The 27,771-nt window shown below is 39.9% G+C and overlaps 2 protein-coding genes across 6 annotated transcripts in view; one reads left to right on the plus strand and one right to left on the minus strand.

Annotated features, from left to right (window-relative positions):
* The first annotated feature begins 5,505 nt into the window (after window positions 1-5,505).
* Window positions 5,506-27,771, plus strand: part of CCDC66 (coiled-coil domain containing 66) — a 45,894-nt gene continuing 23,628 nt past the window's right edge. For 2 of the 5 annotated variants that reach the window (XM_055134525.1, XM_055134526.1), the window contains exons 1-8: window positions 5,506-5,569; window positions 7,177-7,241; window positions 8,319-8,344; window positions 13,499-13,940; window positions 16,224-16,386; window positions 17,026-17,129; window positions 22,557-22,678; window positions 24,615-24,710. In XM_055134525.1, the coding sequence (XP_054990500.1) occupies window positions 5,559-5,569; window positions 7,177-7,241; window positions 8,319-8,344; window positions 13,499-13,940; window positions 16,224-16,386; window positions 17,026-17,129; window positions 22,557-22,678; window positions 24,615-24,710 (1,029 nt within the window). In that variant the 5' untranslated portion in view covers window positions 5,506-5,558. Of the gene's footprint in view, window positions 5,570-5,851; window positions 5,956-7,176; window positions 7,242-8,318; window positions 8,345-13,498; window positions 13,941-16,223; window positions 16,387-17,025; window positions 17,130-22,556; window positions 22,679-24,614; window positions 24,711-27,771 lie in introns of those variants that run through there. The other 3 variants (XM_055134529.1, XM_055134528.1, XM_055134527.1) reach the window with 3 other exon arrangements.
* Window positions 16,558-17,000, minus strand: LOC129404184 (E3 ubiquitin-protein ligase RNF6-like). Its single transcript, XM_055134530.1, has one exon. It carries the CDS (start codon window positions 16,879-16,881, stop codon window positions 16,570-16,572), a length of 312 nt encoding a protein of 103 aa, XP_054990505.1. The 5' UTR covers window positions 16,882-17,000; the 3' UTR covers window positions 16,558-16,569.

Here is a 27,771-nt window from a genome sequence, read left to right on the forward strand (position 1 = left end):
ACTAAGAAACTCTTAGAAACAATAGATTTATACAGTAAAGTTGCAGGCTACAAAATCAATACCCAAAAATCCATGGCCTTCATATATGCAAACAATGAGGCAGAAGAAAGGGTCACGAAAAAAGCAATCCCATTCACAATCGTGCCCTAGAAAATCAAGTACCTCGGAATCAGCTTAACCAAGGAAGTAAAAGACCTATACAAAGAAAACTATAAAACGCTACTCCATGAAATCAAAGAAGACATGAGGAAATGGAAACATATACCCTGCTCGTGAATAGGGAGAACCAATGTTGTCAAAATGGCAATACTCCCCAAAGCATTATATAGATTCAACGCGATCCCTATAAGGATACCCATGACATTCTTCAAAGAAATGGATCAAGCAATCTTAAAATTCATATGGAACAACAAACGTCCAAGGATAGCTAAAACAATTCTTGGGAAAAAGACGATGGGAGGCATCACCCTCCCCAACCTCAAACTTTACTACAAAGCAGTAACAATTAAAACAGCATGGTACTGGAACAAAGTCAGAGCCGTAGACCAATGGAACAGGGTGGAATATCCCTACACACAACCCCAAATGTATGATCATCTAATCTTTGATTAGGGAGCAAGAGATGTGAAGTGGAGCAAGGAAAGCCTCTTTAACAAATGGTGCTGGCACAACTGGACAACCACGTGCAAAAAAATGGGCTTAGACCTTGACCTGACACCATGCACAAAAGTCAGATCAAGATGGATTAAAGACCTCAACATTAGACCACAAACCATAAGGTACATTGAAGACAAGGTCGGCAAAACCCTCCACGATATTGAAGATAAAGATATCTTCAAAGTTGACACAGAACTAAGCAATCTAGTAAAAACAGAGATCAACAAATGGGACTACATTAAACTAAAAAGCTTCTGCACCGCAAAAAATACAGTGACCAGAATACAAAGACTATCCACAGAATGGGAAAGGATATTTACACAATACACATCAGATAAGGGGTTGATATCAATGGTATATAAAGCACTGGTTGAACTCTACAAGAAGAAAACATCCAACCCCATCAAAAAATGGGGCGAAGAAATGAACAGAAACTTTACCAAGGAAGAAATACGAATGGCCAAAAGGCACATGAAAAAGTGTAGCCAAAAGTGCTCTATATCACTAATCATCAGAGAGATGCAGATCAAAACAACCATGAGATACCACCTCACACCACAGAGACTAGCACACATCCAAAAGAACAAAAGCAACCGCTGTTGGAGAGGATGTGGTGAAAAAGGGACCCTTCTACACTGCTGGTGGGAATACCAACTGGTTCGGCCCTTCTGGAAAACAATATGGACGACTCTCAAAAAATTAGATATTGAGCTCCCATTTGACCCAGCAATACCACTGCTGGGAATATATCCCAGAGAAGCAAAAAAGTATAATCAAAACGACATCTGCACATGTATGTTCATCACAGCACTGTTTACAATAGCCAGAATCTGGAAAAAACCCGAATGCCCTAGAACGGTGACTGGTTGAGGAATCTTTGGTACATCTATACAATGGAATACTATGCAGCTGTTAGAAAAAAGGAGGTCATGAATTTTGTATTTAAGTGGATCGGCATGAAAAGTTTCATGCTGAGTGAAATGAGTCAGAAACAGAGAGACAGACATAGAAAGATTGCACACATCTATGGTATATAGAATAACAGAGTGGGAGACTAACACCCAAGAACTGTAGAAATAAGTACCAGGAGGTTGACTCCATGGCTTGGAGGCTGGCCTCACATTCTGGGGAAAGGGCAACTCAGAGAAGGGATCACCAACTTTAATGCAGTCGAAGGCCATGTGGGGGAAGGGAATTGCGGGCTGAATGAGGGTTAGAGACTGAGCACAGTGGCCACTCAACACCTTTATTGCAAAACACAACAGCTAATTAGAGAGAGAGAACAGAAGGGAATGCCCTGCCACAGTGGCAGGGTGGGGTGGGGGGAGATGGGATTGGGGAGGGTGGGAGGGATGCTGGGTTTACTGGTGGTGGAGAATGGGCACTGGTGAAGGGATGGGTTCCCGAACTTTGTATGGGGGAAGCATAACCACAAAAGTGTATACATCTGTAAATGTACCCTCATGGTGATTCACTAATTAAAAATAAATAAATTTAAATAAAAAAAATACTGAGTTTTGTGTTGAAATATAGAATGTAATCAAGGTAAAGAGAAAATGAAGTGAAATTTATCAGCTACATTGGCGGGGGCGGGGGGCGGGGGGTGGGAGGTATACTGGAGTTTTTGGTGGTAGAATATGGGCACTGGTGAAGAGACGGGTGTTCGAGCCTGTATAACTGAGACATAAGCCTGAGAACTTTGTATCTTTCCACATGGTGATTCAATAAAATAAATAATTAAAAAAAGACAAGTGAAAAAGTGTTCTTCATCACTAATCGTCAGGGAGATGCATATCAAAACAACAGTGAAATATCATCTCACACCATAGAGACTGGCACACATTCAAAAGAACAAAAGCAACCGGTGTTGGTGTGGATGTATGGAGAAGGGGACTCTCCTTCACTACTGGTGGGAATGCTGACTGGTTCAGCCCTTTTGGAAAACAATATGGATGTTTTTCAAAAAATTAGAAATTGAGCTTCCATTTGACCCAGCAATACCACTTCTAGGAATATATCCCAGAGATGCAAAAAAATACAGTAGAAATGATATCTGCACTTGTATGTTTATTGCAGCACTATTTTTTTTTTTTTTGCTTTTTGGGTCACACCTGGCGATACACAGGGGTTACTCCTGGCTCTGCACTCAGGAATTACCCCTGGCAGTGCTCAGGGGACCATATGGGATGCTGGGATTCGAACCCGGGTTGGCCGCGTGCAAGGCAAACGCCCTACCCGCTGTGCTATCACTCCAGCCCCAATTGCAGCACTATTTACAGTAGCCAAAATCTGAAAAAAATCCGGGTGCCTGAGAGCAGATGACTGGTTAAAGGAACTTTGGTACATCTACACAATGGAATACTATGCAGCTTTTAGAAAAGATGAAGTCATAAAATTTGCATACTCTCCATGTCAATCCATGGTCACTGGTGGAGGGATGGGAACTCAATCATTGTATGACTGAAACGAAATCATTAACGTTTGTCAGTCTGTAACTGTTTATCACAGTGATTCATTAAAAAATAATAATAAAACATTTTTTAAAAGAAAAAATAACAGCAACAACATGGATGCTTCTGGATGGGTTTCTATTAAGTGAAATAAATCAGAAGGACAAAGACAAATATCAGCTGATTTCACTCCTTGTGGGTCATTGAGATACAAAGCATGGGAACAGAGAAAATCGACAAAAGGAAACAATTCTGTAGACAAATCATAGAGTTTTAGTTATCAGAGGGAGCAGCCAATGGACTGTAGAGGGATAGTGACATTTTGGTGTTATTGTTATGTGCTAACATGCCTTTGAAGAGGCATGAAATTACACCCCTAAAGCACACCATCATGTAAACTAATGGTATCTCATTAAAAATGAAAGTTAAACGAAGTAAAACAAAAAAATTTCTTCAGCCTTTTTCCCCCTTGCAGTTCCTATCTGCCTGAAGCAGAAATATGCTCCCCACTCCCAAAAAAAAAAAGAAAAAAGAAAAAAAAGAAAAGAAGAGGAACCACACAGGATCAAGTGTACGTTGGTATCTGTATCTATTTATTTATTTCTTTTATGACTCCAGAGATACAACTCAGGGCAACACAGAATTGGGTAAGTGCTCTACTGCTGATCCGCATTCCTCACCCAGTACCTGCGTGAGGAATTTATTTATTATTAAATCAAGCAAGTTATTTATTAAATAACTTTATTAAATCAAGTAAGTTAACAAATGATATAACTTCTATGGGCAAGGTATATAAATGAATATCAGAATATCTTTATGTTTTCACTGAAGGTACCAAAGGAATTCATTGTCCTTTACTACACTTTGTAATCACCAAGTGTAGATAAATGAAACAAACAAATAAACACTTTGGGGGGGTGGGGAGGTCACATCTGGCAATGCTCAGGGGTTACTCTTGGCTCTGCACTCAGGAAATAAGCTGGCAGTGCTTGGGGACTGTATGGGATGACAGCAACTCAACCCGGGTTGGCAGCATGCAAGGCAAACACCGTATTTGCTGTACTGTTGCTCCGGCCCCGGAAAAAAAATAAAAAAATTTTAGTAGCTGCATTATACCTAGATATCTTCATGAGATATCAGTCAAATTTAATGAAGGCGGCTGGAGGGATGGCAATAGGACAGAGTGAGGTACTTGCCTTGCACATGACTGAACCTGGTTTGGTCACCACATTAGTTCCCTGGAACCCCACCATGAGTGATCCCTGAGCTCATAGCTGGGATCACCGCCAGGTGTGGGCCCCCCAAAACTAACCAAAAAACAAGTTTAATGAAGTCGTTAGCATTTTACATTCTATTCACTCCACAAATATCTAGCCCACATTATTAAGTGCCAGGTACCATGGCTAGGGAAACTTATAAGCAGCACCTTGTGCCTGTCTGAAGCTCACTCTAATAGGATTTTTTTTTTAAAAAATTTTGGCTTTTTGGGTCATCTCTGGCGATGCACAGGGGTTACTCCTGGCTCATGCACTCAGGAATTACTCCTGGCGGTGCTGGGAGACCATATGGGATGCTAGGAATTGAACCCGGGTCGGCCACATGCAAGGCAAAAGCCCTACCCGCTGTGCTATTGCACCAGCCCCTAATTGGATCTTAAACGCAGGAACATTGAATGAAAAGAATAGATTCCTAATCTACCCACTAATTTCAGGAGGTTCCTCCGGTGACGGCTAAATTGAATTAGCTTTAACTAATACTGGATTGGAGACGCAGCTCTAGCATTAAGTTGTTGCTTAACCTCTCCGGGCCTAAGGGACGATGTTGTCAATTTTTTAAAAAATAAAAGACCCTGAAATCACTTACACCCAGGTCTTGCTTATAGGAGTCTGGTCTGATTTATTGAGCACTGCTGATCGTTGCTATTTACAAAGAGCACAAAGAGCTACTTTGTGCTAGGGCTTCATAGCTGCGGCCCAGCAACAAAAAAGACTTTCCCATGGAATGCTTTCTCAGTACCTAGGAACCTTTTCACTCCACTGTTTTTATTGTTGTTGCTATTACTAAAACAAATCTCTTCCAAATAAAAAGTGTGTTCCCCCAAACAGACATGCTGTTTGTTTCTCCCTATTTTTGCCATACCAACAGCCAACAGCTTTGGCTCTGGCACTTGGCCGGCTGAGCTCTGGGAGGAGGTACAATCCTGAATCCCGTTTTAAATCTCAACTCATCCCTGCAAGATCCTGGTCAAATCCGGTGCCCCGAGACCTAAGTTGTTGCCTCCGAAGCCCCGCCCTCTGCCGGGCACCCGTCAGCACGCCTTTATCCGATTGGCTTACTCGCCAGCTCGCCAGACTCACTGTATCCAATCAGCATGGCGTTTGTTGAGCCGCTTCGGCAACCGACGTACACAAGGGGCTGGAGCGTCCCGGGGACAGTGCGCGAGGTCAGGCCATGAACTTGGGGTAAGAAGGGACCGGGAAAGTGGTTGTCCGCGGAGAGGCTGGGTTGGTGCTTGGAGTCCTTCGTGCATAACCAGTGTGGCCCTCCCCGTCAGAGCTGCGTGCTTGCCTCTGGGCAGTGGACACGCGCCGAGGTCGGCCTTCGTCCCCGCAGCCCTGTCCCCAGCCGCAATCCGTTACTCGCTGTCGGGGAGCGCCTGTCCCGGCCGCTCGGGGTGGGGAGGGGCGGGAGGCCCGGAGGAGGGAGGCAGGCAACGCGGGCAAGCGGGAGCTGACGTTTTCGAGCTTCCCGGGCGGGAGCAGCGCTGTCCCAGGCCCGGGTCTTGGCCACTCGGCCTCTGGCGTCTCTGCAGGAGCGTCGGGAAGCCCCTCCGGTTTCCAGGACTCGGGTATTGTCAGTGCTTGGCACCGCCCTCATTCAGTAGTGGCGGCGTACAAAACGCTTTTTGGCCTGTTGTTGTTCGCTCGGAAATTTTATATATGTGGGGGAAGGGGGGGGCACATCTGATGGTGTCCAGGGTTGCTCCTGGGGCTCGGGGGACCGTATGTGGCACCGGGGTTACCTGCGTGCAAGGCGAGCCGCCTTTACCCTCCCTGTACTCTCTCTCCAGCTCTAGAAATTCAATATTTTAAAATGAAGTCACCAGCCTCAGATTGTTGCACGTCGTCGAGCAAGTCGCAGTTGTAGAATCTAGGGGCTTAGGGTAGACGTCACTGCCCCCGGGGGGAGTGGACAGTGCCGTGCTGCTGACGGGAGTTTTGTGGCCTCGTTTAAGAGCTGGGGACATTTTCCCCAGGTGGACGAACTGCTGCCAGTGCTGCCGCTGCGAATCCCTCAAAAGCTAATTTGTGCACAGGCTGCTCTTCAGTAAATGAGTTTGAGGGGCTTTGGTTTCTCCTGGCTCAGCAGCACTGGGACTTTGTATTCCCAGCGGGACGTTTCCCAGCCTTCCTCTTTGTTGAGTGCCCGGCTGGTTTTTGTTTTGTGTCCTGGCTTTCACTTTTGTCCCTCGTGATGGAGACGGCTACATGGATACATACTTGCGCATTCCCCTCGTGTGTAGAAAACTGGCTTACTGTGTGACTTGCCTTTTTGTTTTCAGGAGGGTTTTTATTTAGGCTTCCACCGTTTGGCCTGTTTCGTGGGCTCTGCCTGCTGTTAACTTTGTGGTCTTGCACTTGACGCGCAGGAATGAAGTATAGCAACCAGGCTACAGGTTTATTGCTTTGATTGCAAGTGTCTCTAGACGTGAATGTCTTATTAGCAATATTCAAAATCGTGGGTCACTGTGCTCAAGTGGATAATAACCCTTGTGATAAATTTTGAAGCTTTTTTAGATGATGCCCTAGCACTTAACAGATTATGTGTTTATCATGTCACATTTATGAAACTAGTAAATTACATTATTGAAAAGTTTCAGAGATTTTTTTTATCCCAGTAACTGTTAGATCTATCTTTGTTTGGGAGAAATGGTTTAAATTAAAATAATGGTTTAATTTTTCATACAGGTCTTGTATTCATTCAAAGGAACACATTTACTTTCAAACTAAAAATGATCATGTCTGGCTAGTTGCTATGAAAAATGACAGTCCTTTCTTTTATTTTTCAGAGATGGTTTAAAGCTTGAAACTGAATTGTTGGATGGAAAAACCAAGCTAATATTGTCTCCATCTGGTATGCTGTGCTATTGGAAAACTAAAATATTAATTTAAAAAGCTACATAAAATTTTTAAGTTTAACAAAGTTTTGCTTTTAATACTTATGTTTAAATAATATATTGAAAGAATTCTCTAACTTCCTCAGATTTATTTTAGCAGATTATATCGCTGTTTACCACTGTCAGTATTAACTTTTATTAATAAAATTATAGGGCTGGAGTGATAGCACAGCGATTGGGCATTCAGCTTTCACACGGCCGACCCGAGTTCGATTCCTCCGCCCCTTCAGAGAGCCCAGCAAGCTACCAAGAGTATCGACCCCAAGTGGCAGAGCCTGGCAAGCTACCCGTGCATATTGGATATGCCAAAAACAGTAACAATAAGTCTCTCAGTGAGAGACGTTACTGGTGCCCGCTCGAACAAATCGATGAGCAATGGGATGACAGTGACAGTGAATAACTTTATGAACATGTCCATAATTTTTAAATTTTTTGGGGGGTGGGCTACACCTGGTGATGCTCAGGAGTTACTCCTGGCTCTGCTCTCAGGAATTACTCCTGGCGGTGCTCCAGGGACCATATGGGATGCTAAGCATCAAGCCCCGGTTGGCTGCATGTAGGGCAAGTGCCTTATCCACTGCACTATCACTCCAGCCCCATGTTCATAATGTTTAATGTCTTTGCATATAACTTGTGAATGCTTTTATTTTCACATAGCAAATATATTTCTTGTTTGAAGAATGTAATTTCTATAATTTTTAAATCTAATGGTTGTATTATTAGAGGAAATTAAATGTATGCCTAGATCACAATTGCTGAGGTCATTCTTAGTATTAATTTTAAAATTAGTATACTTCAGTGGTATTCTTATTTTTCTTTTTTCCTTGTTTTGCATGTACTTATACCTTGGAAAAATAAAACAGAAAAGTTTGAACAGCATTCCAAATTAATTAAAACACTTAGGCATAACTTAAATTAAAGGCTTTAGGGATTGATATTTCGTACTAACATCTTGGTACTAATTAGAATTTTCTTTTATGACTGCCTTAGTTTGGTTTTGGTTGATAGTTTGGTAATTTTTTTTTCTTTTGTAGAACATAAATCAAAACTTTCTGTGAAGGTAAGCCAGATACCTTTGTCATGATGTGTTTCATATGTAAGCTGAAGTTTTCTTTATAATAGTTTGAAAATCATGCTGTCAAAAATAATGAGTTTGCAGTGATGATAATAAGTGATTGTTCATTTTCAGAATCATCCATCCATTCATGGACATGAAATAATTTTCAGCATAAAAGCCTTACTGAATCCTATCCTCACTGCTTTCCAATAAAATATTCTGTGGTGATGGAAATGTGGGTTGGAGAAATAGTACAGATGTTGATGTGCTTGCCTTGCATGTGGCTGCCTCAGGTTCAATTCGCTGCACCACCTATGGTCTGATAGCACCACCGGGAATGCTGCCTGAGCATAGAGCCAGGAGTAATCCCTGAGTGCCGGTGTGTCCCAAAACTAGGGGGAAAAAAGTTCTAAAGTTAATACCTTCCTTTATAATAGTCACTACTAGCCACATGTGAAGTTGTGCACTTAAAATATGAATACGGTGACTAAGGAAATATATTTAAAACTATTGGGTAGTCTAGTGCCAGAGAGCTCTCAAAACAGTCAGGGGGGCTGGAGAGATAGTACAATGGGTCAGGTACTTGTCAGTATATACCTGACCTGGGGTCATTCCCTGGCACCACATACGGTCCCCCGGGAATAGCCAGGAGTGATCCCTGAGCACAGAACCAGTAGTAAGCTCTGTGCACAGCTGGGTATGTTCCAAAAGCAAGAAAAAAAAAAAGTTGGATGGTAAACAAGGAAGCAAAATTAAACATTAAAACAAATACTTTATATACTTGTATTCTGTTTCCTAAGTCAAGTATGCATATCTGATTTAGAATTTTAAATTTTGGTCCTGGCATTGGAACAGAGCCTCACATGCAAGTGAGTGCTCTGCTGCTGAGCTACATTCTAGCACCTGATTTAGACATTCTGACATGCATTTAGCTTTCTTCTTCAAGAAATCATACTTTAATAATAACTTTTCTTTAAATTACTTGATCAGGAACCCACAGTGCCTTTTTTTCTACAAAATTTATCATTAATGTAAAAATTTTTGGTACCACTACTTTTATTGTTTCTTCTTTCTTTTTCTATTTTAGGTTAACATCAGCAGAATTTTCCCTTTTTCCTCTTTCATAACTGTAGCCCCCCTTTTTCTTAATCTTTGTGGCATCTTGTTTATATCTGTAATAAACACAGTTTGAATGACCTGAAAATTTTCCTTTCAATCTTGATCACTTGATCACTTTCCTATTTGCTTCAGGTTTAATCAAAATAAAGTTACTGATTAACCAGCATATCAATGACTTGATAAATGAATAATGATGATCAGAGTAATTTCACAGGCTACCTTTAAAATCTTTTATTTATGTGTGTGTATGTATAGTAGTACATTGTTATTGTATATTCTCTTTATTGCAGAATAAAGATAGCATATTTCTTCCCAACCCTATTAAAATCTGAACTGTTTGAGTCACATTAATAAATTCAGTGCCAACTTTAGACTTCTAGATAAACTGCTTATAGTAGTTGGTTTTTGTTTATCCCTGGGCCTGTACCTTATTTCACATGTTCATTCTTCAACTGCGCTCCTTCAGTGGATTTGCTATTTTCACATTTGGGAAGACATGTCTTTGTTTTGAGGGAGGAGTTATATTTGGTTATGTTCAAGGGCTACTCCTAACTGTTCTTGAAGTTTGCTCCCAGTAGCACCTGGGGTACCGTGCAGTGCCAGGCCCTCAGGGCCTTCTTGTATGTAAAGCATACACTCAGTGCATTGAGCTGACTCCCTGGCCCATGTCCGCTAACTCAGAATACCTGGAGGTCCCCTTATCCTCTTTTATTCCTAGGCTTAGGCTTTAGATAGAACCATTTCAAAATTCTAGGAATATTTCATCCTAGGATTCCTTTCCCCGCCAAGTACCTATGTGTCTGAGTTAATACTGATCTGTCTTAAAGCTAATTGTTGAATTTATCCCTCTTGTTTTGGGAACACCAAAATATTAATGCATGGTAACTGAAGTGATGGATAGATTAACTTGCTTGGTTGTGATTATTTCACAACGTATGAATAAATAAGTTTATATGTTATATGTTTGCATACACACAACTTAAAATGATCATTTATACTCATTAAAACTGGGGGTGGGGCTGGAGCGAGAGCACAAAGGGTAGGGCATTTGCCTTGCACACGGCTGACCTGGGTTCAATTCCCAGCATCCCATATGGTTGCCCGAGCACCACCAGGAGTGATTCCTGAGTGCATAAGCCAGGAGTAACCCCTGTGCATTGCAGGGTGTAACTCAAAAGCAAAAAAAATTTAAAAAGAAAAAAAGCTGGGAGAAATATAAAGGTAATAGTTACATGTTTTAATACAGATTTTGAGGGCTTTCTCTTATTTAGACATTGCCAGAATCTTCCTCATTCTTTTCTTTGCTCTTTAAATAAGAAAACAAACACTGATGAGTACTGCTTGCCTTTCTTTTTAATTTTAACCAGGTTTTAAATTTACCAAGTTTTAATTCCACAACTCAGGTTGAATTCACTTTTCTGTAAGTTATATATGAACTCAAGTAGCTTTTCTTTTTTTCCTTCCACTAAGGTAAGTTTCTGAATGATGATGCCACAACACCGAGGAGTTTTTTTTCCTTTCTCATAGTTGAATTACTATCACTTACACACTGTGTTTTCTCTTTAAACACAACTGAACTCTTTAATACCTGTGCAGTTGAAAAATTTCTTGGTTTTATCAAATTTTCTGCATTTTTCTATGGCGAAAATGAATATGAAGATGGTTACTAGCTTTATTTCTTAAGCTTATATGAAGAGAACTAAAGGAAATATTAATAATTTGTGTCATGGGCAATTTACAAATTACAAAATTATGTCTAAAATTGTCTCACAAATTATAGAAGCTTTTGTATTTTTTTCCATTAATATTCATGTGAGAATCAGTAACTTGCTAAAAGGTGTTTGTAATATTAGTATGAAGTCATACTTTTTTTTTAGTGTTTCTGATTTTTTTTTCTGGTCTTGGAATTCTGCCCCACATCCTGAAATTACGTTTCAAAGATGTAGTTATGAAAGTATTAAGCAAACATATTGTATACTGTCTTTGTTTTTTGAAAAATGTTGATAGAATTAAACTGGATAAAAAAAGATGCCCTATTAAAATGTTTATGATCTGAGGACCGTATTGATGTGTTAGACTATACTGAATCTAGTAAACACATATGAAATTGTTTTGTCTAGGTTGGTTTATCCTACTGAAAAGAATGTAATTATTTGGTTGGTCACAATTTTTTGCTGCTTGTATTCATTGTTTTTTCCTGGTGGTAAGCTCCTAAAGAAAAAGTTATGTAAAATCTAGACCATGTTTTCCTGAAGTAGGGTAGCATCAGATCAATACTTATAACAATATACATGTAGAATGAGGGATCAGAACAGTAGTACAGTGGTAGGACTTGGCATTGCCCTTGGCCAACTGGGTTTGATCCCCAGCATCCCATATAGTTCCCCAGGCCTACTAGGAATAATCCCAGAGAGCAGAGCCAGGAGTAAGCGCTGAGCACTGCTGGGTGTGGCTCAAAAACACCAATACCATATTTATTTATTTGTTTGTTTATTTATTTAGTATAAGTAACGAATAGGGGAAGTCACTTAGAGACCAGAGAGGGATGGTGAGTTTAGTTCTGGACATGCTAAGTTTGAAATGACAATTAGAAACCCAGTGGAAATATTGCAGAGACAGATGGAACCTGATGGGGAGTCATCTATCCTAGAAACATACGTTCGGGGGACATCAGTATAAGGATAATATTAGAACCACAAAATGACATTGTGAAGCTAGTGAAGAATTTAGAAGGGGGATCTGGCATTGAGTTCTGGACACACCAATTTTAAGAGATCTGAGAAAAGAGGAGAAGTCAGAAAAGACTGAGATGGAATAGTAACTGAAGTTGTTGCTCAAAGAGTGTGAGAGTTAATAAACGTTGGAAATGTGTGACTGCCAGGTAGCATAAAGGGTTAGTTTGTTATTCTTCAGGGTGAATTTAGGTGAAACCAGGTAGTGTGACTGTTTTTCTCTTTGAGTCAGACACTAAGTAGGTGTAGAGTTAGGTTTTTACCATGTTTGAGATTTTTTTCCTAAGCATAACTAAGAAAATTAAAAACAAAAGATTAACCATTTTAGTTGGTTGTAGAATTTGAAATTGATAAGGAGAGAAGTGTCAACGGTAGGTGTTTGACAAGATTATAGTATCAACAGATTATAAATCCCTGCATAACTAATGAACTATTGGAACTGGGATATATGTGGAACAATCTGAAAAAATACTAGGTAATGGTTATTGTAAAGACATTGAGCAATTGCAGTTTTGGGTGGATGCCACCATTGAGGAGCTAGAGAGATAGTACAGGGGATAAGATTCGAATTTCTTGTTCGAATCTGAAGGCACAACATATGGTCCCCTGAGCACTCTCCCTTGGACCCACTCCCAAAGAGAGGAAATTAGTAACTAAGGTAGCATGAAGGACAGAAATCTAGAAATGAATAGTTTAAGGAAATGGGAGACATTTAAGAAAATCCTTGTGGTTATGGAAGTACCTATAATTAATCAGGAGTTACGTTATAGAGAGGGATGGTGATTTATGAGCTAAATTATTAAGGGAATAAGGGCCATAGCCTATGATTGAATAAAGATGTATCTATGGCATAATGACATGAAATTCAAAAGAGTAGAATGGAGTTGTCTGTTCCTATAATAACTAGAATCAGAATTCTGTATCCTGAGGGTCTGGAGAGATAGTACAGCAGGTCTGATGTTCGCCTTCCACTTGGCCAACCTGTATTTGATCTCTGCCATCCCTTATGGTCCCCCAGCACCACCAGGACTAATTCCTGAGCAAAGCCAGGAGTATTTGGTATGGCCCAAAAACAAAAAAAATTTTGTATCCTGAAAATCTATTATTCAGAAATAAATTCCAGTTGATGAAGCTTTCAAGTAAAGATTTGCAAAGATTAATGTTAGTTTCTTATCAATATATTCTCTATGTAGCAAAAATGGCAGAAAAGTTCAGAGGCCTGACTTTTCACAGTATATATATAAATAAAAGTAATTGTTGTTTTCATGGGCTGTTAGTAAAGACTAAGTTTCTGATGTTTTAACAGATGGGAAATAAGGCCAAGATTGTGAAACGTCCTTTGAGACCTAAACAAAATGGACACGTTATAAAATCAACACAAAATACTTGTATCAGGAGTGAAAAACCTTTGCAAAAGAAGAGAATCGGTTCAGAAACCTCACTGGAAAAAGGTGAAAATAATATGACTTTTTCACCCACTAAGGATTTATGCAAGCAGTATGCAGATAAAGATTATCTTCATCTCCAGAAAGAGATTTCACCTGCAACCCCTAATACACAGAAGACTAGAAACACCATAAATGCAGCTGGACTAGCTAAACAGAAGCCTTACAAGGAACATGTTATAGATAAGAACATGAAGAGTGATTTGGTGTTTCTAACACAAGACCAGCTACAACAGATTCTGATGACTGTAAACCAAGGAAGTAGAGCTCCTTCCGTGATTGACAATGAAAAGGATGAAACAAGTGAGAGTTTTCTAAAGTTTCATTTGATGCTAATTATGATTTATATGTTTTAGAACTTTAGACTCATTTGAATTTTACAAATTGCTTCTTAAAATTTTCTTGGTAGTGGTGGTGGTGGGGGTGAGGGTGGTCTTTGGGGTCATCCCTGGTAGTGCAAAGAGCTCATTCATGGCTCTGCTTAAGAACCATACTGGTGCTGGGTATCAAATCCGGGTAGCTCTTTTATCCAAGGCAGGTAGGTGCCTTTCCTGCTGTACTGTCTCTCCAGCCCTGACTCTTAAATTGCACTATAACAACAAAAAAATATTTTGAAACAATTGCTCTTTTAGAGAATATACCTTTTTTAAACAAATGTTTTTTGAGTCACATCGGCTGTGCCTAGGACTTAATTCTGGTTCTGTGCTTAGGTATCATTCCTGGTGGGCTCAGGGAACCATATGGAATGCACGTGTCAAACCCAGGTCGGCTGCTTGCAAGGCGAGTGCCCTACCTGCTGTAAAACCCCTACAGCTAGACTTTTATAGTTATATTTTTAAGAAACAATTTATATTTTAAGATTAATATTTTTAGATTACTGGAGAGAATAGAATTTTCATGGGACCTTAAGACCCCCAATTTTTATGAATTCTAGAGAGTACAACAAAGTTGTACTAAAAAACAAAACAACAACAAAAAACCCAGTAAGACAATACCCTGAAAATAACTAGCTTTTCTAATGAAAATTCAGGGGATCTTACTATGAAGATTTTGACTTGAGTTGCTGGAAAAGATTACTTCCTGGGCCCCATGGTAAGGGCTGGCTGCACTATATATTTTTAAAAGTAAACTATTTAGAAAGTATGAGCGAGAAAAGAAGAAAGGAGGGAACCCTGTAAAGTAAAAGAAAGGAATTACACACCCTAAATTGAGAATGATTTCCATGTGGAATGCAGCTCTAATCTCTTTGATCAGTGTAAAACACTGATTTACAAGTAGTATCGTATGCACTCTCTTTAACCAGTCAGGTCATTGTATTATGCTTTTAAAGACTTCTAATTTCAGCTTTGATCTAAGGAATTGTAAATAAGAATAGAAACAGTATTAGCACTGTTAGGCAGTAGTGAAGTCAAACAGTTTAGGAGGAAGAGATCTTATAACTGATTTAGTAGTAGGTAAATCCATATACTCCTGAGGTGTTCTTGTTGGAGTGATTTATCTTCTAGATGATGATGATGATGATGATGATGGTGATGATAGTGATGGTGATGGTGATAGTGATTTTGTTTGTTTTGGGGTCTCACCCAGCAATTCTCAAGGGTTATTGCTGGCTCTGCACTCAGGAATTAGTCCTGGTGGTGCTCAAGGGACAAGATGGGATGCTGGGAATTGAACCTGGGTTGGCTGTGTGCAAGGCAAATACCTTAACCATTGTACAATTTCTCCCGCCCCTCTAGATTGTAAAGTAAGGAAGTTGAATTTTATCTTTAAAACTGGAGGATAGGGCCAGAAAGATAGTATACAATGCAATACGTTTGCCTTGCATTTGGCCGACCCTGATTTGAATCCCCAGTTTCACATACGGTCCATTGAGCACTATCAGGGATAAATCCTGAGTAAAGAACCAGGAGTAGCCCCTGAGCAGTGCTGTGTGTGGCCAAAAACCAAAAATTGTTGTGGAGAACAACAATAAGTTGTAATCAAAGATTGTTCCCACAAAATTTACAGTAGAACTTGCCTAATCTTATGTTCTGCATGTTAAATATACTTTATCTTCACTTGGCTCTCAGGATTTCATATGTGCACAGTATGTAATGTACCATTGATCTAATATTACTGGCTCCAGATTTAGGGAAAATTATAGCCAAAACTGAGTTCTATGTAAAGTATTAGAATGTATATGGCTTAGGACAGGAATAAAGTTTTGGTTCATGGTAACTCTTTCTAATGATTTTATAGCCAAATGAGAAAAATGAACCATGGAATGAGTTTTTCATCAAGCTATTTGTATTCTTTAAGTTTTGATTTATATTATCTATATTTGTAAAATTATTGTTGGCAAGAGGAAATGGAAGGAAGGTTTTGCTGCTTTCTTACATGACCAAAGGGATTGTATGGCTATGGCTGTATATCTGAACCAGAGTCGTTTCCTTTTTCAATAATAAAGAAATCATGCTACTTCAAGGATTGTTGCGAGAGGTAACTAATTAGGTAATATGTAAGACTATTTTAAAAACTATATAGTAGTGTATACCATGTACTGTAGTAGATGTGACTTAATTTTAACTGTACAATTTTACCTCCTAGGTCAGTACCATCTACATTTAAACAATATTCCTAACCAGCCAAAGGATGAGAACATTTTGGGACTACCACAAAAAACTGAGGCTGTTTCATCTGTCCAGGATGAAAATAAATACATTTTTAACAAAACTGAGATCATTAAGGAGAATGAACAGAATGTTGCCATGTATGTTATGTTATTGTAGGTTCATCTTAGAACTATGGTTTTCCTTAACTTGTAAAATATGTATACTGAAGACAAAAATTTATTTCAAGATTTGCCACTTAATATTTAGGATTAAATTGTCTAAAAATGTGTAAGGTTTCTGTCACTTTTTTTTTTTTTTTTTTTTTCAATCAAACCTGTTCTTTATTGAAAGGAATCCATAGTACCTTGGGAATTTGTCCCATTCCTAATGTTAGGCTGAGAGGCCAGCTGCTCTTTGACTCCATCTAGTCGCTGCTGTAGTTCTTCTGATGTTATTTCTCCAGGGGTACCTAGAAGATTATGATCTCTCATTAGCCGATAATCCTCATCATTCAGCTCATTAATAAATTGGTAGTAGGCTTCTTCTCTGTGGAGACGCTCTTGCTGCCATCTTCTCTCATTTTCATGGCGATTGTGGTCTTGAGATGAAGTCTGTTCACCACCGTCATCTGATCTAGATCTAGACTGGTTCATACTGAGATTCCTGGTCTTATTGTCCTTTCAACTTGTTTCTAACATGTGCGATGGTGTCCATCTTCCCACTCTTTGTGTCTCTGAGCGCTGCCCATCTCTTCCCCACCAAGCCTCGAGTAACGGTTTCTGTCACTTTTGTCTTAGAGAAACTGTCTGGAAACCAGCTGACATATTCAGTACTTTGGGGGAAAGAGAACGAGATAGAAGTTTGTTGGAAGCAAAAAAAGCCCAGTGGAGGAAAGAGCTTGGTAGGTAATTATGACACTTTTTATTATTTTGTTGGCTAAAGTAATATATGTTGGAAATGGATCTTATTTTTCAGTGTGATATTGAAACTCTTATACGCTTGCCATCAGTAATAGTTCTGTGAATGCATAAGAAACTGGTTTCAAATTGTCTTAGGTTGTGTGTTTGATACCTGACATTACATTAATGCTTGCAAACAGCAGTAAGTAAGCATTAATGTAATCAGTAGCCAACTGGAGTCTCGAAGAAGATTCTTAAACTTTTCTTGAGAATATTTTATTTTATCCCATGTTTTCTTATTACTATGGATTTAAAGATGGTTTTATTTAAAGAAAATTTATTAATTATTTAAGGCCAATACTGTTTAATCAGGAATAATCAGTATGATTTCAGTCAGTATATTTCATCTGAAAAACAAACTTTAAGATTTTTGTCAGGCTGTGGACCTTATATCAGGAAATTTAAAATTTTCTATAATGTCTTAAAATATTGACAATAACTGAGAGACTTCCATTCCTTTTTAGATTAAAACTAGGAGTTCAAACATTAGCTTGTAAAATACATGAAGTAACAGTTGAAACTTACTAGAAATAGCTGTACGGAAAGCAGCAAGATGGGTTTAATATTGTACTCTGTTGAGAAGTCCTGTGAGGCAATCAGGATCCCGCTGGAGTTAAGAAAAAAAAAAATAGCCAATTGACGTTGGAGTTAAAAGTAACAGAAGAATAAAAAAATGCATGAGATCTGGTATATGTTTTGTTTGGGTGCTCTGGGCTTGCTCCTGGCTGTGCACCAGGGATTACTCTTAGTGTTGCTGGGGGCGCGTACGGGGTGCCAGAGAACACGATCAAACCCAGGTTATCCATGTACAAGGGAAGCTCCCTGCCTGCTGTGCTATCTCTTTGGCCCCAAGATCTAGTGTATGTTTAAATCAGTTTTATTTTCTTTCATCAAAAAGATTAGCTTATTAAAATACAATACAAAATACAAAAATAAAACTAAAATACTATACAAAATTAAAATACAATGCAAAATACAAAAATAAAACTAAAATACTATACAAAATTAAAATACAATACAAAATACAAAAATAAAATTAAAATACAAAATTTCTAAATTAGAATTGCTTGTACATGATAAGTGTTTTATGCTTTTTTTTTCTTTTTTGAAGAGGCCTCTGAGTAATCCCTTGGGGGCCACTCCTACTGATACTTGGGCTGGATGGTCCAGTGTTTCGGTTCAGTGATGTGCTGGGGACCATCAAAGCTGCAGCCAGTGCTGGAGATTGAACTTGAGGTCTTTCACATGCAGGGGATGCACTCTAGCCCTTTGCCCTATCTCCCAGCCCTTGGAGGGTTTTATATATTTTTTAGTTATTAATTTTTTTCTTGATGCTATCAGAAGAGCACATTTTTGTGGTAGTAATTTTTCATTAATCTTTATGGTAGTAACTTTGTGTTGTTTTTGGGTTACTCCTAGTGGTTGTCAGGCATTGCCCGTTCAGTTCTCTGGAGACCAGGCAATGCTGGGAATTGAACCCAGGCCTCTTGCATGCAGTGCATGTGCACGAGCCCTGTCAGCCAGCCCCCTGGCCCGACACCTCTCAATTTCTTCTTAGACCATTTTTTTTTTTTTGAGGTACTGTGATTTACAATACTGTCAATCATACTTGCCTTGCATATCATTCCAAACCCAAACCCAATCCTGAGAGTGCTGGCTTCCCTCCATCAGGGACCCCTTTCAGTCCTCTCCCCTCACCATGTAAGCTCAGTTCTGTAGGTAAAAGCTTTGGTTCTGATTTCTTTGACAATTTATTGTTCCCTTACTGCATTTTATTTTAACCACATATGGTAAAGATCTTAAAAAAAAACTTTTTAAATTATGGAGTTGGTGACACCTACACACATAAATATATCTCTGAATTTTTTTCAGGAATGTTTATTGAGACATCGTGACTTGCAAAGTTGCTCATAATAGTTGTTTCAGGCATACAGCATTCCAATCCCATTCCCACCACCAATGTCCCCCTTCACCTTATCCCTAATTCCCTCCCATCCCCCCACCTACCCACTTGGCAGGCATATAACAAATTGCTTTGAAAGATTGGTTTCAAAGCTAGGGGTTCCCTAAGCTGTTGCCTGTCCTTGAAGCTCTGTAAAATTTCATCAAATCTGAATGATAATCTAGCAGGATAGAATATTCTTGGAGATTTTCATTTTGGTTGAGTTTTTGTACTATACCCTTCCATATTCTAGCTCATAGAGTTTCATTTGATACCTCAGCTATACATCTAATGGGCTTTCCTTTGTATATAAGTTCCTGTTTTGATCTTGCTGCGTTCAGTATTCTGTCTCTATCTTTGGACTTTTTCATTTTGGATATAATGTCTCTTGGAGTTTTCCAACTTGGATCTATTTTCACTGGACCCTTTGCACCTCTTGGATCTCAGTGATTGTAATCCTCAACTCTGAGAAGTTGTTATCAATGAGTTCTTTAATGTTTCTTCATCACATTTGCCTTCCTGTTCACCAGGGTCTTTGATGATTCTTATATTGTTCTTCTTGAACTTATCCTATAGTTCTCTGGTATGCTGTTCATTTCTTTTTCTTTTTTGAATTTTCTGTTGAGTCACTGTGAGATACACAGTTACAAAGCTGTACATGCTCCTATTTCAGTCAGACAATGTTCCAACACTCATCCTCCACCAATGTACATTTCCCACTACCAATGTCTCCAGTTTCCCTCCTGCCACCCCTTTCCACAGCAGGTCTCTATGGCAGGCACTTTTACTTCTTTCTTTCCCTCCTTTTGGGCATGATGAGGGGCGTGTGCACTCGCGGGCTCTCTGAGCGGCTCTGTCTCACCACCCGCGTTTGGTGCTCTGGAACCGCTGTGTGTGGACTGGATGGGGACAGCCGTTGGCCAAACACAGGCTAAGGAAGAACGAGGACCAAGCTGGTTGCTGATTAGTTACCGTTTATTCAAATCTTCCATCTTTCTCATCTCCTGCACTCCCACCTCCGTCCTCTATCTGCATCTGCTGCAGCCTCTCTCATCTCTCTCCTCCCTTTTCCTCTCACCCTTGCCCCTAGGCTACACACTGCCAGGTAGCAAAATCAACATAAGAAAGCCCTTCCTGTGGGCTGTCTGGTTCAAAGGGAAAACAACCTAGGGCATTCCAGAGCCCTTCCTCACTGCCAGTAGGCAAGATACCTCTTAAGGGTTTTTTCCTCTCCTTATTCCAAACACTCATTAACATCTTAATATTAGTTATTTTTGTATGGACATAGCAAGAGATACATTGAGGCTTGCAAGGCAGCTCTCCTGGCAACATCTTGCCACAGACTCAGACTGCAGCACTCAGGCCAGATTAATCATTCCTCACCCTAGCAGGGTCCAAATCTAGTTATCATTGTTTGGATCATGGCAACATTTGTCCAAGACCAAGCTCTTAACTTATAGTTAAGCATTAGGCACTTTGGCCAGGCCCATCTCGATGCCAGGGTAGCACACAACTCACCGCTTGCCCTGGGTCTGTCTCCTCCCTCGTCAGGACCCTGCTTTTGGGGGTGCTAGGAAGTAAGGGCAGTTGAGGCGTAGGTGGAGAGAACAGATGCCCAGGAAGAAAATATCATGTAAAGTCAAATGACTCCCAGGTTACAAAAGCATAGCATCTGCTAAGTCTTCCTGTGTCCATGCAAAAAGGACATTACTCTGAATAAACTATGCAAAGGACTCAAGGAGAAGAGAAAAACAACATTTACAAGTCAACAGAACACTAAGAAAGAAGTTACAAATAAAGAGGAACGGGAGCACTGTAGCAGGAGTAACCCAATAAACCTAAATTACCTGAGGCTATGTTATCCTACAGTTTGCAATACAGATACTAAGAGGTTATCATACTTTCTTGTGCTTTGCTGACTTTCCGTGCTGTCATTTCTTTGAACTCATTAAACATCCTCATCATAGTGTCACCAAAGACACTGAGCATTTACTGGTGTTTATATCTTTGGTTGAGACTGTTTTCATTTATTGAGCTTGATGGCATCTCATATTTTCCCCATTGGTTTTCTAGTATTCTTGCTGTACTGGGAGTGAGTCTTTGTAATTTTCGCCACTCAAAGATACTGAGGGATTAAGCTGGAAATTACTCTGTCTTCTCTGTCCATCCTCCCTGAATGACAGGAAGAATAACTGCAAACAGCACATAATCTGTTGAGTATATTTGTTCCATGGGCAACATGCTTCAGGAATTGTTTTATGGGCCCTTAATGTGGTGCACGTTGGGTATGGAGGCTGCTGGGACCCCCTAAAGGGAGGAGCTCTGCCTCCCATTCTGGGAATAGCTCAGTGATATCAGCCCAAGGCATTTTTTAAGAACTACTGATAATTTGTGACCTAAGATTTTTTTTCTTAAATTATAGATACATCTTTATTAATTTTTAACTCTTAAGTAATTGTGATTGATGATGGCTGACATTTAGTAAATTTCAATTCTTGCTCTTATATAGCCTCTGTTATTATAGCCTCATGTTTTGCTTTGTTTTTGGACCACGCTGGTTGTACTCAGTCACTACTCAGCTTAGTGCTTAGACTTTGCTTTTGGTGATGCTCAGTGGATCATGCAGTGTGGAATTGAACTCGGCTTGTACTCAGCACTCTGAGCTATCACTCTGCCGTGATAGTTCATTTCACAGAAGGAATTAGAAAGCAGAATAGTAGTTGATCCATGATCACAAAGGTAGGAAGTGGTTGAACTTGGGTTTAACTTCAGGGTTTTCTATTCTTCTTGGCCTGGTCAGGCAGGGCTATACTCTGTTGTTCAGGGCAGGTTAAAGGTTGAGGGCAGATTGAATCTACAACCTCAAACATGTAAGGCTCATGTTTTTCCTTTTGAGCCACATCCATAATCCTGAGAGTCCTAGCTTTTTTTTTTACTTAAACGGCAACAACTGTATATTTTATTTTGTTAATTTCAAATTTTATATCACTGTATCACTGTTATCCTGTTGTTCATCAATTTACTCAAGTGGGTGCCAGTAACGTCTCCATTCGTCCCAGCCCCGAGATTTTAGCAGCTTCTCCTTACTCATCTATCCCAATGATTGGAGACTTCTTTCAGGGTCAGGGGAATGGAGACCTGTTATTGTTACTGTTTTTGGCATATCAAATACGCCATGGGGAGCTTGCCAGGCTCTGCCGTCAAATTTTATATATTTATTTTAATAGAAATAATGGAGAATTACAATGTTATTAAATTTGTTATTCTAACCCCTTTTAACTTTTTCTGTCTTATGAATTAGTCTCTTTCCCTAAAAAACAATTTTGATTAGATGTATTGGACCCTGCACTCTTTAAGGTCATGATTTGTTTACATGGTTTTTTTTTACAGTTTTTGTACATTTTTTAAAAAAGGACATTATTTACAGATGAACAGGTTGCTTTAAAGAAGAAAGAAAAAGAAGCTTCTGAAAAATGGAACAACCCTTGGAAAAAAATCGAAAGTGACAAAATAGTATGGGATAAACTTCAAATTACTGACAATTACAAGGTATGAGTATCAAAATCAAACATTCATAGAATACAAGACCCCACAAGCTGCCTAGTCTGCTGGGTGTCATGGTGTGGGCCTGCTCTGGCGCAGGCTGGCGATGCTGTGCTACTTGTGTCAGCAGTATTGGGGGCCACTGGGGAAAGGCCAGCTGTGCTTGTGCAGAACTGGTGGACAGCAGAGCTATTTCCCTCAGCTCAGGGAGACTGGGTATTTTGTGCCTGAGATTAAATTTGGGGTCTCATATATGTAAGGCATGTATTCCACTTCTTTGAGCTCTGTCCAATTCAGAAAGTTTTTTAGAGGCTGGGGAGATATTACCGAGGTTAAGGCACCTGCCTTGCGTTTCATTGACCCTAGTTTGAATCCCTAGCACCGCATATGGTTTCCGGAACACTGCCAGGGGTTACTCCTGATCAACATTGAGTGTGGTCTGAAAACCAAAAGAAAAAGCTTATTTTTAAAGTATTTCTTTTTCTGGTTAGTATTTTTTTTTTTTTTTGAGCTACACCATGGGGTGCTCAGGGGCTACTCCTGACTTTTTGCTTACCGGTGTCTCTTCTGGGAGTACTTAGAAGACCCTGTGTGGTGCTGGGGGATTGAACCTGTGCCTTTGCACGCACTCTAGCCCAGGAGCTTTCTCTGGACCCAGTCTATTCTTTCTTTTATTTTTCTTTTTGAGTCACATCCAGCGATGCACACGGGTTATTCCTGGCTCTGCACTCAGTAATTACTCTTGGCGATGCTCGGGGGACCATATGGGATGCTGGGATTGAACCTGGGTCAGCCTCGTGCAAGGCAAACGCCCTACCCACTTTGCTGTCGCTCCAGTCCCCCAGTCTGTTTACTTTTTAAAAGCTTTTCAAGGCTGGGTTATTCACAGCGGGTAGGGTATTTGCCTTGCATGTGGCTGATCCTAGTTCGATTCCCAGCATTTCATATGGTCCCCCCGAGCACCACCAGGAGTAATTCCTGAGTGCATGAGCCAGGAGTAACCCCTGTGCAACACCAGGTGTGACCCAAAAAGAAAAAAAAAAAAAAGAAAGAAAAGCTTTTCATACATTGTTTTGAATTTCATTATAACACGAACTATTCTCTTTATTCTAGAAATTGTTTATATTCGACCAGAGAGATAACAGTATAGGAAGTAAGGCACTTACTTGCCCTGCAAATGGCTGTGGGTGTGGCCTTTGTTTGAATCCCTGTATGTCATGTGGCCCTCTGAGCACCAGGGGTCACTCTTGAGCACAGAGCCAAGATTAGCCCCTGAGCACTGCTAGGTCTGCCTCCCCCACACCACCCCTACCCTACCCCACCACACTGCATATATTAATACTTGAATATGGAAGCTTCAGACACTTCATTTCAATTCTTATTTTTAAAAAATAAAAAAAACTCTACAGAGGCCAGGGAGATAGTTCAAAGGGCCAGGGTGTTGGGACCAGTGGGTAGGTGCTTGCCTTGCTTGCAGCTGACTTGGGTTCGATTCCTGGCATCCCATAGTGGCCCCCTGAGCACCATCAGCAGTAATTCCTGAGCATTGCAGTGTGGCGCAAACTCAAAAACAAACCTGTAAAAGGGCCAACGTGCATGTGTCAGGAGTAGCCCTGGTGCTGTGTAGTGTTTCTAGTTACTGTGATGCCATACCTGGTACTGCTCAGGGACCATGTAGTGTTATGGAATCCATCACAGGGTCTCACACATGCAAAGCATGTGCGAATGTACTCTACCACTTGAGGTGGACACATCTCAGGTTTAGCTCTGCAGTTTTGAAAATGGGCATAAGGTTAACATTGACAATGTGGTATCCACAAATTCATGTCAAAAATCAAAGTAAGTATGTACCAGGTTTGTCTAAGGTAGTGCGTTAGTGATGTGTAAATTTTGCCGATGTTTAATATTAGAATGAATGTCATTGTTTTCTGTTTGTTTTCAGACTTCTGTTAGCTCGTCTGGCATTCTGACACCCTATCAAGTAACCATGGTCCAAGTCGATGGGCGCTCACTACCGAGAGGTAGTCAGATTTTAGAGGTAAGGCGTAAGTAATTAATAATTCAGTACTTTGAATATATGAACCCTTTTGTACTTGATCATTATAACCTATTACCCTTGGACCTCAATAATCTTAGATTTAATTCTGTTGAGGATATTATATTTTTTAAATCTCATGAAAGTTAATCTCTTTTTAAACATATGTAATCCCTATTTCCTAGTGAACATGTGACTATCTTACATTTTAACAAATGTAAGAATTATGCAATAACCTAAATAACACACAGTATTTGGTGGTGAAATTTTTAGTGCTAGTAAGTTTGTTAGGAGTTTGAAGTTAGACTGTTTGCATGACTGTTTATTCTGCTCCATATATGGCCAGTATGCCTCACATCAACCAGTTTTGCAATCTGTTGATAATGTTACATTAGCAAAAGGAATGACATCTAAATTGCTTTCTTTTCAATAATCCCAAAAACACTTTGTCTGACTGTTTTAAAGTAATAAATTAGACTTAATATAAGTCATACTGGGAAATTCTCTGCGTGAATTTTTTGACTTGTTTTTGTGGTGATGGAGATCTAATGTTGGGCTTCTCTACATAAAGGAAGTGCTCCAGTTCTTTGAGCCTTCTTCCTAACTCTCCTTTGTTAATTTTTTTTTTTTTTTTTTTTTTTTTTTTGGGTCACACCCGGCGATGCACAGAGGTTACTCCTGGCTCTTCACTCAGGAATTACCCCTGGCTGTGCTCAGGGGACCATATGGGATGCTGGGATTAGAACCTGGGTCGGCCGCGTGCAAGGCAAACGCCCTACCCGCTGTGCTATCGCTCCAGCCCCCAATCCTTTGTTAATTTTTTGAGTTGTTTCTTTTTAATTGTTGTTGAGTTGTAGGAATACTTTACATATTAGAGATATTAATCCCTTATCACTGTCACTGTAGCTATCATTCCGTTGCTCATCGATTTGCTCGAGCGGGCACCAGTAACATCTCCATTGTGAGACTTGTTGTTACTGTTTTTGGCATATCAAATACGCCACAGGTAGCTTGCCGGGCTCTGCCGTGTGGGTGAGATACTCTTGGTAGTTTGCCGGGCTCTCCGAGAGGGGCAGAGGAATCTAACCCCAGTCGGTGGCGTGCAACGCAAATGCCCTACTGCTGTGCTATCACTCCAGCCCACATCGGCTCTATGATTTTCAAATACTTTTTCTCATTGTGTGGGCTGCCCATTCATTCACTGTAATTTAAAACACACTGGCACCGAGTTTTAAAACTTTTTTTTTAACTTAGTGTAGACAAATGCAAGACAATTCTAGAGTTGAAATTGATTATATCATCACTGATTTTACATGCCACATGTTCTTTTTAAAAAAGGGTGCAACCATTTATGAAGTTTTTAAAAATCTTTTATCAGGCTAGTGTTACTTAAAAATTAGTTATTACTAAGCTGTCTTTGGTACAGATTAGGCTGCATAAAATACTCATGAATATACATTAAAATTGAATAGTCCAAATCAGTAAACATCGTATGGGGCGGGCAACACTTGGCAGTGCTCAGGGGTCCCTCATGGCAGTGCTCAGGGGATGGCTGCATGCAGGGCAATTATCTTGTCCCCTGTACTAGCTCTCCAACGCAAGTGCTTAGCATGTCTTTGTGACAGCTTAGCAAACATTTTTACTGTCTTAAAAACAAAGTTAATGCATTAGTTGTTAATGATTTGTATATTCTAATTGAATTATGGCACTGGAGAAAATATATGGCAGAAAAGTTTTGATGTACAGACTTAATCTGTGTCCCAAGGTTCTGCACCTTGATCCTGGATTTTGTCACCTGATGGGGCCACTCATATGTATTTAGTTCGTGTTCTATCCTATCTAGTACATTTTAAATCCCTGTCTTTTTGAATTCAACTGTTTTATGTGGTGTAAGGTCCTAATTCTTTATTATCCGTGTGCTTAACAGTTTCAAGGACTGGCATTTAGTATTTCCAGTGAGTGTCAGTTGGCAGTCACAGCCAAACATCCAGTCAGAAATACTGCATGTTCAAGAGGTTATTTTTACACGTAAATCCAGTGGCTGCAAGATAGATATTAGGTCAACGAGAATGACTTATTGCATCTGAGGCTAAAGTTGCTTCATCTTATAATATGACCTTAACACTGTTTAAAATGAATGGAACTGACAGTATATTGCTGGCAGATGAACTGTTCAGTTAACTAGTGAAAGATGTAAGTCTTAACATATCATGTGACTTATTCTTGGCTGCTTCGCCTGCTGTTGGCTCCCCTTGCACGTACAACTCCTGACTGGGTTGAACGCCAACACTGTAGTGCTCTAAACAAACATTGTAACTTGGCTTTCAGAAACATACTTGACCCTGTGAGTATTTAGAATTCTAGGCTTAGGGCTCACCCTGTGTGAAAAGACAAATGTAAATCCATATACTACTAGTGAATGATGAGCAGAATACTACCATATGATCATTACAATGAAAATGTTGTAATAAACCAATTTTTGTTTTTGGGTCCTATACATCAGTGCTCAGGGCTTAACTTTTGACTCTGGGCTTAGGGATCAGTCCTGACAGTGCTCAAGGGAAACCATATGTGATGCCAGGATTGAACCCAGGTAGGCCACATGCTAGGCAGGTTTCCTGCCCTCTGTATTATTGCTCCTGTCCCATAAGCCAATTTTTGGGCTGAAAAAATAGGTGAAATGATTATGCAGTGAAATGGAAAAGTAGTGTTTTTTTGAAATACAAAAATTGTTTTTAATTTTTTGGCCTCACTTAGCAGTGCTCAGGGCGTACTCCTGCTCTGTGCTTAGGGATCACTCTTGGCAGGGTTTGGGGGACATTATGGAGTGCCGAGGATTGAACCTGGGTAGGCTGTGTACAAGGCAAACATCCTCCGCCTGTACTGTCTGTCTGGCCCCAAGATATTATTTTTATCTCTTTGTGACTTGTGCTTTTGGCATTATATTCAAGGAATCATTGCCAAATCTGTTATCACAGAGGAATTTCCCTGTGTTTTCTTTTAATAGTTTCATAGATGTTAAAAAGTTTTAGAGATGTTTTAAAGCCTTGTCATCTTAAGGTAC

The sequence above is a fragment of the Sorex araneus genome, chromosome 4, assembly GCF_027595985.1.
Source record: "Sorex araneus isolate mSorAra2 chromosome 4, mSorAra2.pri, whole genome shotgun sequence".
In the NCBI taxonomy this organism is placed as follows: Eukaryota; Metazoa; Chordata; class Mammalia; order Eulipotyphla; family Soricidae; genus Sorex; species Sorex araneus.